The sequence below is a fragment of the Heptranchias perlo genome, unplaced genomic scaffold (genome assembly GCF_035084215.1).
Source record: "Heptranchias perlo isolate sHepPer1 unplaced genomic scaffold, sHepPer1.hap1 HAP1_SCAFFOLD_289, whole genome shotgun sequence".
Taxonomy (NCBI): domain Eukaryota; kingdom Metazoa; phylum Chordata; class Chondrichthyes; order Hexanchiformes; family Hexanchidae; genus Heptranchias; species Heptranchias perlo.
Window position 1 is genome coordinate 169,375 of NW_027139301.1, and position 14,240 is coordinate 183,614.

Genomic DNA, 14,240 nt, shown 5'->3' on the forward strand with positions numbered 1-14,240 from the left:
TCCCTCCAATATTCCCTGCTGTCTGTCCTGAATTAATCCATTTTATCCCTACACTGTGTTATTCCCTCCAATATTCCCTGCTGTCTGTGCTGAATTAATCCATTTTATCCCTACACTGTGTTATTCCCTCCAATATTCCCTGCTGTCTGTCCTGAATTAATCCATTTTATCCCTACACTGTGTTATTCCCTCCAATATTCCCTGCTGTCTGTCCTGAATTAATCCATTTTATCCCTACACTGTGTTATTTCCTCCAATATTCCCTGCTGTCTGTCCTGAATTAATCCATTTTATCCCTACACTGTGTTATTCCCTCCAATATTCCCTGCTGTCTGTCCTGAATTAATCCATTTTATCCCTACACTGTGTTATTTCCTCCAATATTCCCTGCTGTCTGTCCTGAATTAATCCATTTTATCCCTACACTGTGTTATTCCCTCCAATATTCCCTGCTGTCTGTCCTGAATTAATCCATTTTATCCCTACACTGTGTTATTCCCTCCAATATTCCCTGCTGTCTGTCCTGAATTAATCCATTTTATCCCTACACTGTGTTATTCCCTCCAATATTCCCTCCTCTTTGTCCTTTATTAAAGTCCAGTTTTTTCCCTCGAGTTTGACATCAATCAGGTTTAAAATTGATGCAGAGTTTCAGCCAATGAGGGAGATCCGGGCGCAGCCCCGCCCACTCGGTGCCGCAAGTCCCGCCCCTCACCCACTCCCATTGGTTGGAGGACCAACCGCCCGCTCGGTCCTCCAGCCCCTCTCCGCTCTTCTTATTGGTCCGGAGCTCCCGTCAATCACCCGGGCAGTGTGAGCTGAGCATGCGCGGCGGGCGGGGAGTGAGGCCGAGATCGTGTCGGCAACAGGTGAGAGATGGGCGGGGGGAGCGGGTTAATAAACCCCGGGGGAGGGGGCGGGGGCTTCACAAACCCCGAGTGCGGCCCCGGGCCCGAATATCAAACAGTGAACATTCTCCTCTCTCTCTCTACACTCCGGGGGCTCCGGTTTAGATCAGACCCGAAACTCAACACACGGCCCGCGGCCTCCGAGCATGCGCAGTGTCAGCGTCAAACCTCGTGACTCATCGAATCAGGGAGCGTCTGTAAATGAAGGAGAAATGGTGATCGGTCAGGGAGCGTCTGTAAATGAAGGAGAAATTGTGATCGGTCAGGGAGCGTCTGTAAATGAAGGAGAAATGGTGATCGGTCAGGGAGCGTCTGTAAATGAAGGAAAATGGTGATCGGTCAGGGAGTGTCTGTAAATGAAGGAGAAATGGTGATCGGTCAGGGAGCGTCTGTAAATGAATTAGAAATGTTGTTCGGTCAGGGAGCGTCTGTAAATGAAGGAGAAATGGTGATCTCTGTATCTTCAGTCATCCAGGGAGCTCGAGCTTTGGATGCTGTTCGTTTCCTCCTCGTGGGAATCTGTCTACTCTGTACCCAAACCAACTCCTCCTTGAAGGCCTCCCATTGTTCAATTACTGTTCTGCCTGCCAATTTTTGATTCCAATCCACACGGACAAGATCCCTTTTTAACTCATGAAATTCGCCCTCATCCAGTTCAGAATTTTCACATTTGACTGTCCCCTGTCCTTTTCCATAACTGTTCTGAACCGAATGAGATTATGATCACTGCTGCCCCAATGAAACATGCTCCACCTGCCCCACTTCATTCTCCACACCGAGCCCACTGCTGTACTCACATTCACTCTCTCACACTGTCTCTCTCACTGTCTCTCTCTCTCACTGTCTCTCTCTCACTGTCTCTCTCTCTCGCTGTCTCTCTCTCTCACTGTCTCTCTCTCACACTCTCTCTCTCTCACACTCTCTCTCTCACACTCACTCTCTCACACTCACTCTCTCACCCTTTCAATCACGGTTTAGGGCCACTGAAAGATGATGCGATGGGTTTGGATTTCAGCACAGGGAGGAGGGAGAGTGTGTGGGACAGGGGAGTTTCAGCTTTGAGTAATGAGAGAGGAAATAATGTTCCATAGAAAGTAGAGTTATCTGATCTGAATTTCTATCCTGTACTTACAGTGATAACTTTTTTCAACTCCTTTTACAGGGGAGGATTTACAGAGGGAAACTCAAACCAAAGATCACGTCAAGATCTGACAGAGTCACTCGATTCATCAGGACCTGAATATCATCGGCCTTTGAATGTGGAAGGAGAAATGTTTGTCTGTTCTATCCGTGGGAGAAGATTTCAAACATCAGTGTGAGTGGAAAAGCACCGAGACACACACACCCGAGTGAGAGTGTTCCAGTGCACTGACTGTGGAAAGAGCTTTAACCAGTTACACAGCCTGAAAAAACATCACACCATTCACAGCGGGGAGAAACCGTACACGTGTTCTGTGTGTGGACGAGGCTTCAACTGATCGTCCAACCTGGAGAGACACAAGGACACCCAGACCATGGAGAAACCGTGGAAATGTGGGGACTGTGGGAAGGGATTCAATTACCCTTCAGAGCTGGATACTCATCGACGCCGTCACACTGGGGAGAGGCCGTTCACCTGCTCCATGTGTGGGAAGGGATTCACTCAGTCATCCGGCCTCCTGACACACCAGCGAGTTCACACTGATGAGAGACCTTTTAAATGTTCTGACTGTGAGAAGAGGTTTAAATGCAAAAGGAATCTGCTGGAACACCAACGCACTCATACTGGGGAGAGGCCGTTCACCTGCTCCGTGTGTGGGAAGGGATTCACTCAGTCATCCAACCTGCTGACACACCAGCGAGTTCACACTGATGAGAGACCTTTTAAATGTTCTGACTGTGAGAAGAGCTTTAAAAGCAAAATTGAACTGCTGAAACACCAACGCACTCACACTGGGGAGAGGCCGTTCACCTGCTCCGTGTGTGGGAAGGGATTCACTCGGTCATCACACTTTCTGTCACACCAGCGAGTTCACACTGGGAAGAGGCCGTTCACTTGCTCAGTGTGTGGGAAGGGATTCGGTCATTCATCCACCTTGCTGACACACCAGCGAGTTCACAATGGGGAGAGGCCGTTCTCCTGCTCCATGTGTGGGAAGGGATTCACTCAGTCATCCAACCTGCTGACACACCAGCGAGTTCACACTGATGAGAGACCTTTTAAATGTTCTGACTGTGAGAAGGGCTTTAAAAGCAAAATTGAACTGCTGAAACACCAACGCACTCACACTGGGGAGAGGCCGTTCACCTGCTCCGTGTGTGGGAAGGGATTCACTCAGTCATCACACTTTCGGTCACACCAGCGAGTTCACACTGGGGAGAGGCCGTTCACCTGCTCCGTGTGTGGGAAGGGATTCGCTCATTCATCGACCCTGCTGACACACCAGCGAGTTCACACTGGGGAGAGGCCGTTCACCTGCTCCGTGTGTGGGAAAGGATTCGCTCATTCATCGGCCCTGCTGACACACCAGCGACTTCACACTGATGAGAGACCTTTTAAATGTTCTGACTGTGAGAAGAGGTATAAAAGCAAATTTAATCTGCTGACACACCAACGCACCCACACTGGGGAGGGGCCGTTCACCTGCTCAGTGTGTGGGAAGGGATTCACTTGGTCATCCACCCTGCTGAAACACCAGCGAGTTCACACTGAGTGACCTTCAAATATTCTGACTGTGGGAAGAGATTTAAAATCAGAAACGAACTGCTGAGACATTGACGCACTCACACTGGGGAGAGACTTTTCACCTGCTCCGTGTGTGGGAAGAGATTCACTCGATCATCCCACCTTCTGAAACATTAACTTGTTCACACTATTGAGTGACCTTTTCATGCAGTGACTGTGAGAAGAGCTTAAAAGCAGAAATGAACTGCTGACACATCAACGCATGCCCATTGGTTGAGAGACTGTTCACCTGCTCCGTGTGTGGGAAGGGATTCACTCAGTCATCACACGTGCTGAGACACCAGCGAGTTCACGAAATGAGCAGGTCCAACGAGCCGGTCTGTAACACAGGCCAATGACTCAGTGCAGCTCGTTACCCAGTCACTGGGCTCCGTTATAGCCTCTCCTGTCAGTAACACACAAAGAGAAATTGTAAATCTGAAACAGAAAGAGATAATGTATAACACTTCATATCAACCACCAGTTTTTCCCTCTTTCCGGCTTTTAAAACAATCTGTTTCACAGTTTGTCAAACCCGAAACAGCCTCTGGGATTTGCTGATTGAGAATTTCAGTGGAAATTGGGACCGTCACTAAGTATCGGAACAAATATCCCCGCTGAGGTTTCGGGATTGTTACTGGTTTATTTATATCAGTGAGTGACCGATTTTAAACTAGGTGAGGGTCTAAACCTAAGGTAAGAGCCTGGGATGGACAAGAGATTCTTCAATGTATCAAGTTAAATTACACTGATTCCACCAACACTGGACATCACATCCCTCAAACATTGTTACCTGTTACTGTATAAAACTGGTGAGGGTGGAAATGGGAAATAACTGAGAAAAACTTCATTGTATCAAAGTTAATTCTGATCATTATTATTATACAAACATTCTACAGCCTATCCCTTAAAAAGGACCCAATATCAAACCAGTCCCCAGTCCTTGGGCCTGTGCCTATGTTGTGATTTGCACCCGCTTCTGACTGACTTGGTTTCAGACGCACTCCCGTCAACAGTAAACGGATGGAGCCGGATCCATAAGAGAAAAATGAGGACCGAGCTCCGCGGTTCTCCCAGAGTGCGGGAGGCGGAGTAACAGCAGCAGACAGAGAGATCTCTCTAAACCAGCCGCTGCCGCCGGAGAGAAGCGAGTCCCGTTCCGAGCCGTGTCTGTCAGGCGCCCGCTGACCCTCTCTTCACTGAAGGGGACCGATTCAGCACCAACTCACACACCCACCATTGGATCATTGAATCACCTTCAACACCTGAATTACATCACCACTTAATCCTCGATACACGAGGAAATACAAACCTTGTCCACGCAACTTGCCCTCATAATTTAAACATTTTAGCCCCGGTATCATTCTGGTCTTTCTGCGCTGCACCTCCTGCAAGGCCAATATATCCTTCCTGAGGTCTGGTGCCCAGGACTGAATGCCGTACTCTGAATGTGGCCTTAGCAGAGTTTATAGAATTCTAACATAACTTCCACCCTTTTGAATTCCAGTTCCCTTGAGATAAAGGCCGACATTCCATTAGCCATTTTAATTATTTTTTGCACCTGTCTGCCAACTCTTCGTGATTTCCCGAAGTATCTCTGCTCACCCACAGTTCCTGGCTTCTCACCATTTTGAAAATACTCTGATTTATCTTGCTTCGGGCCAAAGTGGATGGCCTCACATTTCCCCAGATTGAAACTTTGAACAGTCTGGGGCTCTTTTGTATCGAAAAGAGAAGGCTGAGGGTGACCTGATACAGGACTTTAAGATTATGCAAGGGTTTGATCGGTCAGATGTAGATAAGGTGTTTGTACTTTTGGGAGTGGGGACGTCAGAACTTCGGGCCATGAATATAATAGTCATCAATAAATCCAATCTGGCATTCAAGAGAAACATATTTATCCAGAGAGGCGTTAGAATGTGCAGCTCTCTCCCACACGGAGTAGTTAAGGCGAATATCATGGATGCATTTACGGTGAAGTGAGATAAACACATGGAGGAGAAAGGAATATTCGGGTTTGCTCATAGGGTTAGATGAAGAGGGGTTGGAGGAGGCTCGTCTGCAGCATAAACACCGGTATAGTCTGGTTGGGCCGAATTGCCTGTTTCTGTGATGTACATTCGATGTAATTCTATGTAAGTTCCATCTGACACAGTTTTACCAACTCACTGAATCTATCAATTTCCCTTTATAACTTTATGCTCCCATCTACACTACTCACTGTGCACCCTAACTTGGTGTCGTCGACAAACCTGGATATCCGGCTCTCTATTCCTTTATCTGCCTCATTTATACAGATCCCTGGGGGACACCACTAATCAAATCCTGTCAATTTGAGTACATACCCATTAACCCTACTCTCTGTCTCCTACCTCCAAACCAACTCCCTCCCCATGTCAATGGGTTGCTTTGAATTCCACATGTTCTCATTTCTGTTAACAGTCTCTGATGTTAAACCTTAACGAATGCCTCTGGAAGTCAATGTACACATAACACCCATAGACACTCCATTATTCACCACGTTAGTTACATCTTCAAAAAGTTCAACTAGTTTCGTTAGACTTGACTTACACTTTACAAATCCATGCTGACTCTAATCAATTCATGTTTATCCAAGTGCTCAGTCATTCTTTCCCTAATAACAGATTCTGGTAACTTCCCCACAACAGACGTCAGACGAATCGGTCTATAATTTCCTGCTTTATCTCTCCTACCCTTCATATATAATGGAATGACATTTGAAATTTTTCAATCCATGGAACAATTCCTGAATCAAGAGAGTTTTGAACGATCATGACTAAAGCATGTACAATTTCCTCACCTATTCCCCTTAGTCCCCTGGGATGGTAAACATCAGGTCCTGGAGATTTGTCTATCTTTCGTCTAATTGTTTTCTCCAATACCATTATTTTACTGACACTGAATCCCCTTGATTTATTTTCAGTTTTCCTCGTGTCTCTGGTTTATTATCCTCATGCTTTTCTGTGAGGATTTAGCAAGTCTGCCATTTCCTGATTTTCAATTGCAATATCACCTCCATCTGTCTTTAAGGGGCCCACATTACTCTTAGTCACCCTTCTTTCTCTTAATATACGTGTAAAAACCTTGAAAGTTGTCCTTAATTTCATTCACAAGTTTTTCTCGTTTTCTCTCTTTGCACCTTTTACGATTTTTTTTAGTTTCAGCACCACAATAAACAACACTTCACTGTGAAATTTGCTCAATTAGTTCTTCAGTGTCAGAGCGAGAATTGTCCATCCCTAATTTATTTAAAGTAACAAACAAACACAAGCACAAATATTCATTCGTGTATCAAAGCACTGATGGACACAGAAAGATAAACACAGCCTGAAACGCAGTCAGTATCGGGATTCACAGGGAAACGGGCAAGTGAAATAGACAAAGATCAAACAGTCTGAACCCACAACAGAATGTGACGTGTAGCTGATAGATATTAATGAGAGGAGGTGGGAAACACTACCATGAATTGGTACCGTGGCTTAGTTGGTTAAAGCACCTGTCTAGTAAACAGGAGATCCTGGGTTCAACTCCCAGCGGTGCCTTTGTGTAATTCGTGGTGTTTAGTGAATTTGAGAAGCACACAGTGCTGTGTTTTGTTCAGGATCCAACACGGAACTGATCAGGAGGTCTTTTCAAAAATGCCTTTTCATCATACAGACAGCCCTCTCAGAGAATGTGTCCGTGACACGTTCTTGTTTCTGGGCTCGTTGAGGTCGGGGTATAATTCTTGATTCGATGTTTCATACCCTGGAGAAACCCTAATTTAGCCCTGGACTTTGGATCTTGATCTGCGGTTCAAAGTTTTGAGAAGAGGGAAAAGGAGTCCCCAAATCACTCCACCTGAATCTCAAGCGCTTTTGAAAGAAATTCAGTTCAAACAATCAGGACTTTAAAGGCACCTCAATGACCTGCACTTTCATTGAACGAGCTTTGCTTCCAATTACATTCAACCTTGAAACCGCTCTGGGTTTTCCCCTCACTGAAGCAGAGTGTGGCCGCTCTGTATCTGTGATCATGTCGGTGATGAGGTTCGCTCTGATATTGGTCGCTTTCAATTTTTAAGATCTCGCCAAGCTCAGGGAAAAGAAACCGGGTATCGAATTGTCCCTGTAAGTGATGAATTGAAGGGATTGGTGCTCCAAGCAGATCTGGAAAATTCACAGTGCGGTCACTCAGGAATTCCAAATCCACCCTCTCGCCACTCCCCCCGTCTCAGTCTTTCCATCTTTACCCTTCACTGCCGGTGTTCCAGGTTCGATCATCCGTGGCCGTTCAACGAAGCCTGAGAAGTCCATGAGGGAAAAACACAGCGAGTCAAGAGACAGAGACAAGGTGGGATCAAAGTATAGGAAGAAATAGGATCAATGTCAAGTTCTGCGAACGGGCAGAATTTAAGATGGAGCTTGGGAGAGATTCCTTCACGTGTCTCGCAATTTTGCAAGAGACCATTGGGCTCCGAATTAAAAGCATAAGCCGCGCTGGAGAGTCTCTGAGAGAGGGAATACGGTTCGTCAACTCCAGTTCATCGTTATTTGAGCAGTAAACATAACTTTAAGAAGTCGCGCTGCGAGGAGGATTCGAACGTACGCAGGAAATCCCCAGGGGATTTCGAGTCCAACGCCTTAACCACTCGGCCATCGCAGCTACAAACATCTGTTATGCACGGCTGTAAATCAGAATGTGTAGGTTTATCACAAGCGATCTGTGATACAATGTTCTCTCCGACAGGTGAAAGGCCCTGATCCCTGGTCTGTGCTGATTCTCTGATAGTTTACTGGGTAAAGGCCCTGATCCCCGGTCTGTGCTGATTCTCTGATAGTTTACTGGGTAAAGGCCCTGATCCCTGGTCTGTGCTGACTCTCTGATAGTTTACTGGGTAAAGGCCCTGATCCCTGGTCTGTGCTGATTCTCTGATAGTTTACTGGGTAAAGGCCCTGATCCCTGGTCTGTGTTTATTCCCTGATAGTTAACTGGGGAAAGGCCCTGATCCCTGGTCTGTGCTTATTCCCTGATAGTTTAGTGGGATTCATTCTGTATCTCTCAGTCTCTGGTACTGTGTGTGAGTGTGGGATTCATTTTGTGTCTGTCAGTCTCTGGTACTGTATGTTAGTGTGGGATTCATTCTGTATCTGTCACTCACTGATACTGTGTGTGAGTTTGGGATTCATTCTCTGTCTTGTCAGCAGTGTGTGTGAGAGTTTGTGATTCATTCTTTATAGGCAGTCTCTCATACTGTGTGTTAGTGTGGGATTCTTTCGGTATCTGTCAGTCTCTGTTTCTCCATGTGAGTGTGGGACTCATTCTTTATATACAGTCCCCAGTACTGTATGTGGGAGTTGAATTCATGCTAAATATGCAGTTACTCATACTGCATGTTAGTGTGGGATTCATACTGTACCTATCAGTCCCTGGTACTTGATGAGAGTGTGGGATTAACTCTGTGTCTGTCAGTCTCTAGTACTGTATGTGAGTTTGGGATTCCTTCTGTATCTGTGAGTGTTGGATTCATTCTGTGTCTGTGTGTCTCTGGTACTGTATCTGAATGTGAGTTTCATTCTGTATCTGTACATAATTATTCTCTCAGATTACATTATTGCGTTCAATACTTCAGCTTTAATATCTTAATGTTTGAAGAGTTTTACTCCTTATTTAATTTGTAAATATGGACGAACTTTAGGATTTAATGTTGGAGGTTTTAATCAGATAATTTGTGTGCTTTTTGGACCACTATTAAATCTGCATCTCTGTGAGTACGATTGTGGATGATAATGAATCTTTCAAACTGATAAGGTGACATTTTTGAATTGGTTTGTAATGTGTAGATCAGTCTGTAGAAATGGAATTGATACTGTATCTTTCAGTCTAATATTGTATGAGATTTTTGGACTGGTATATAATGTGTATCTCAGTCTGCACTAATAGAATTGATACTCTATCTTTAAATTTCATTCTACGAGTGCATTCTGAACAGGTATCTAATTTGTTTCTCAGGTTTACTATCTTTCAGTATTTCTCAATCGATACTGTACGTGAAGTTTGGATTTGTTTGCAATTTGTAGCAAATGGTTCACTTTTCGAATGGATATTTCATGTATTAAAGTCATGTGTGAGAGAGTTCTGGGATAGTATTCAATTGGAATCTCAGGTACATTATTGGGATTCATTCTGTCCCTTTCAATCGGATACCATGTGTGATTTCTCTCTGGTATTTAATTCGTAGCTATGTTGCCCGATTGTGAGATTGACACAGTGCCTTTCAATCTGAGAGTGTGATTTTGGACTGGGATTTTTGTATCGACCTGTCAGCGGGACAGAGTTCGGGGCAAATGGAACAGTGTCTGCCTCACCCGCTCTGTTTGAATGTTGGATTGAAATTGTGTCTCTGGAACTTGGGATCAGTGTGGGACTGAGTACTTCTACTGTCTGAGACTGTGGAACTGATGACCTGTCTGTGTCTCTGTGCTCGGTGGGTGATAATGTACCTCCTGTGTGTGAGAAGGAGCTGGCTGCACTCCTCCTTGTGCCTCGGGTGGAGGAAACATCACATTCATTCTGGATCATTCAAGGATTCGCCTGTAGAAAGAAAATTATCTCTCGTTACTCAAGAACATGTGAGGTAGTTATCAGTTTAATATCTGTTAATAATCATTTTGAATATCCACAAATGAAAACCAGTGATACAAACAGTGTCAGTGTCTGACTCCACTGCAGCACTCAGCTTCTGCACACCAGGTGTGTTGGGCTGTTTTACAACAATTTAGTGACATCCAGACACAACCCAACCCCTGCACTGATCCATGAATGGGACTACCCGATGGGGCAGGGACCTTTGTCCAGGTCAGGTTTCTCATCCCCTCTCCCATGGGACTAACCGTTCAACCGAAACTAAACAGCCGCTGTTTAAATTGTGTCCTTCACACTTCTCACCTGGTGCCTGCAATAGATGCTCTTTGTATAACTCCCCACTTCCTTACTGTCCGGCTCTGTTTCCACTCTTCACTGTCCAATAACAATAAACAGGGTGAGACTGGAACTAAACCAGGACCATTCACTCCTGGTTTGGGGAGAGAAAGCAGCAATGGTTTTAATAGCAGGTTCTTCCCATTCTCTCTCCCTTCCCCTGGACACACCCTGTCCACACCCAGCCCAAGAATGACCTCTCCCTTCCCCCCTCTCACTCCATGTTCCGGGACCAGTTCCTGATCCACTCCGCCTCTTACAAACAGCCCCCGGACTCCCCCTGCCCTTCCCCCGGACGCAATGCCGATCTCTGAGCCCATCTGCGGACACGGTCCCGGAGCGATGAGCTGCTGTAACGAGGCTGCTCTTTGCTCCCTTCCCCCGGGGGCCGTGATCTCTCCATTCCCGCCTGTCTGAGCAAAGGAAGTGGGTCTGGGGGAAAGGTCAGAGGGAATGGGCTCCACAGGCAGTGCAGGAACAGGCACCAGAATGGGAAACAGATGGGATTCCACCAGTGCCTAACGCTGGAATCCAGACTGACTTTACAATCTCCAACTATTGAACTCGAGGTTTCCATCCCTGCTGTTTCTCTCGGGCTCTTTTGATGGGAAAGAGTCTTTCAGAGATAAAGTGAGCGGCTGTGGAATGAGCCAATGGGTTCTGTTCATTCTTGGCTCCCTTACTGACAAAGTGACGTTTGACTCCGAAACTGGAGGGAGGATTCCTCAAACCAATCCTGGAGAAACGGGGGAGGAAAGTGGGAGTCGGTGTATTTGCTGGGATCGTGTAGGATTAATATCAGGCAGCAACAGTCCCAGTTTATTTCAATCGGAGTGAAACTCTCGGTCACTGAGAGTAATACAGAGCGGCCCTGAGCTGCAAGATTGCAGAGGGGACAACATGCAAGAGAGGGTTAAATGTGTGACACTGTCCCTGAGAGTGGGATTAATAATGTGTCTGTCTCTGAAATAATATCAGTGAGAGATGAGACTGCATCTTCTGTCACTCCACCTTGGAATAGCAATTGGAATGAAATATTTTCCAATTTGTTACTGGGTGAAAACAGGACATTACAGGTCAGTTTCTCTCTCTCTCTTTTGTGCAGCATATGAAGTTGAGATACTGTGACTGAGATACAGAGACACTGATAGGAAGTGTAATTCTGATACTGTGCCTGTCTGTTTTTATCTCTCTCCAGCGCTGTAAATGAAGGTGGAATATTGTTACTGAGTGTGAAACGGACACACTGATGGGAAGTGTGAGACTGATACTGTGTCTGTTTGTCTGTGTGTCTCTCTCTGTCTGTCTATCTTTCTCTCTCCCTCGTGCTGTACAAGGAGGCGGGATACTGTTACTGAGCGTAAAATAGACACACTGATAGAAAGGGAAAGACTGATTCTGTGTCTGTGAACAGACCTCCAGTGCTATTGGTGAGACGGTCACTGTCCCTTTTACTGTAAATCAACCGGTCTGACGGGGCATTCATCATTCGCCAGTCCTGTAAGGAAAGGTGGAGAGAAACCGTCTGTAACTGTCTGACACTGGACTGTCTGTGAGTGTTGAATTTATTCAGTAAGTAGTCGTGTCTGGGTGTTGAGAACGGGATGGAGAGGACACCAGTTACTATTATCCGACAGTCAGTCAGTTTAGGAGGAGAGAGAAACACAGAGAGACTGGAGGAGCCCAGAGCGGATAATTTGTATTTTCATCTTAACCAAACATATCACTGTGTGCGGACAATATAATAATGTAAAAGGAGGAGGACAAGGTGAGGCCCAGACAGCATTGAATCTCATTTCACTACAGACGGACGCAGGACTTGCCCCAGGTGAGGATTTTGTGTTTAAAGATCACTTCACTAAAAACACCTTGACGATCTGGGGTTACAGACGGACATGACGGGAGCGGTTGCAAACCAGAAAAAAATCCAGAAAAAAGGCGGAGAGAGAGTCAGCACCCACCGCACCAGAGAGAGTCAGCACCCACCGCACCAGAGAGGGTCAGCACCCACCGCACCAGAGAGGGTCAGCACCCACCGGACCAGAGAGAGTCAGCACCCACCGCACCGGAGAGGGTCATCACCCACCGCACCGGAGAGGGTCAGCACCCACCACACCAGAGAGAGTCAGCACCCGCCGCACCAGAGAGGGTCAGCACCCACCGGACCAGAGAGAGTCAGCGCCCACCGGACCAGAGAGAGTCAGCACCCACCGCACCAGAGAGGGTCAGCACCCACCGCACCAGAGAGGGTCAGCACCCACCGCACCAGAGAGGGTCAGCACCCACCGCACCAGAGAGAGTCAGCACCCACCACACCAGAGAGGGTCAGCAGGCACCGCACCAGCCGGGAATACATTCCAGATGCTCAGTACTTTCTGGGAAAAGATGAAGCTCCCAACATCCAGACTATTCTCCCTCTTTGTGGTCGGAACGCCGGTCCGCTGCTTCCCCCCAATCTGTGAAACTGGAAATAATCCATCACTGGGCAAGCTGTTCAACCATGAGATGGGAGCCATTGAAACACCGTGGGCGCTCTCCCATTGAATTATATTCTGTGCGGAGCGTTCGGTTTTTCGCGAGGTGAAGAAACTCTTGTCTCTCCTTGTGTGCAAATGTGAGGCGAGTCTCAGATGATATTCTCACAGTTGAATCCAAAATTTTAAATTTAACTTGTTTGGACACACCGGGGATTGAATCCGGGACCTCATACATGCAAAGCATGCACTCTTCCACTGAGCTACATCCCCACGGGTCAAAAAATACCTGAGAAATAAACAAGCAGACACTTTAGAAGTGAAGCCGTGAGCTTTCTGCTCCGTCTCTCCAGGACATCGAGATGCCCAGCGGTCCCGCGTGTTCACAATGTTCAACCTCAGCTTCAGTTCACGGGGTTTCTGCTCCTCTTTACTTTGAACTTTCCAAAAAAAATCTGCGGAAATAAAAAAACCCAATCGCTAATGGTCAGTGACAAGACTGAAATCCAACCTCTGAATCATAAAGTGAGATGGAAGAATGACAGAGCGTCAAACAGGAACAAGAGCTGGGACTGCTCGCTCGATATTGCACCGTCACACATTCCCCTCAGTCGGCGGCTGCTTTGAGTTGAGCTGTTGAGGGGACCGTGAGATGAAGTCCCGCTCCGGGACAATTTAATGCTTGTGGAGCCTCAGAAGTTGGAACTCACTGAGCTCAAAAAGCGTCATTCAACTTTCCGTGGGTAATTCTGGTGAAAAACTATTTCGGAAGATGCTAAGAGTTGAACCCAGGACCTCAACACATGCAAAACATGCGCTCTATCACTGAACTAAATCCCCAGATCACAAAACCCTCTAACCAAGGAAAGAAGAACTGATTGTCCTCATTTTATGAGGCCACCCGTGGTGGGTGTGCACTCCACTCTGCATTTTACTGGAGAAATAATCAATTTATATTATGTAACTATCCCCCACTCACTGCATTTTACTGGAGAAATAATCAATTTATATTATGTAACTATGCCCCACTCACTGCATTTTACTGGAGAAATAATCAATTTATATTATGTAACTATCCCCCACTCACTGCATTTTATGCCTGAGAGACACCTTGATTTAATGAACCTTCAGTCCCTTTATCTACTTGTCTTTTAGACATTATGCTATTACAGC

At 46.3% G+C, this 14,240-nt stretch overlaps 1 protein-coding gene and 2 non-coding genes across 3 annotated transcripts; 2 read left to right on the forward strand and 1 right to left on the reverse strand.

Moving 5' to 3' along the window:
- The first annotated feature begins 2,073 nt into the window (after positions 1–2,073).
- LOC137310893 (zinc finger protein 229-like) lies at positions 2,074–5,504 on the forward strand. Its single transcript, XM_067978443.1, has one exon. The coding sequence runs from the start codon at positions 2,423–2,425 to the stop codon at positions 3,602–3,604; it is 1,182 nt and encodes a 393-aa protein (XP_067834544.1). The 5' UTR covers positions 2,074–2,422; the 3' UTR covers positions 3,605–5,504.
- A 1,597-nt stretch (positions 5,505–7,101) lies between these two features.
- Positions 7,102–7,175, forward strand: trnat-agu (transfer RNA threonine (anticodon AGU)). The gene has a single exon. It is a non-coding gene; the product is annotated as a tRNA-Thr (tRNA).
- Positions 7,176–8,195: 1,020 nt separating this feature from the next.
- Positions 8,196–8,277, reverse strand: trnas-cga (transfer RNA serine (anticodon CGA)). Its single transcript has one exon. It is a non-coding gene; the product is annotated as a tRNA-Ser (tRNA).
- Between the last annotated feature and the right edge of the window lie 5,963 nt (positions 8,278–14,240).

Bases quoted from the DNA above. Each gene is read 5' to 3' on its own strand.
- LOC137310893 (XM_067978443.1), top strand. From the start codon at position 2,423: ATGGAGAAACCGTGGAAATGTGGGGACTGTGGGAAGGGATTCAATTAC.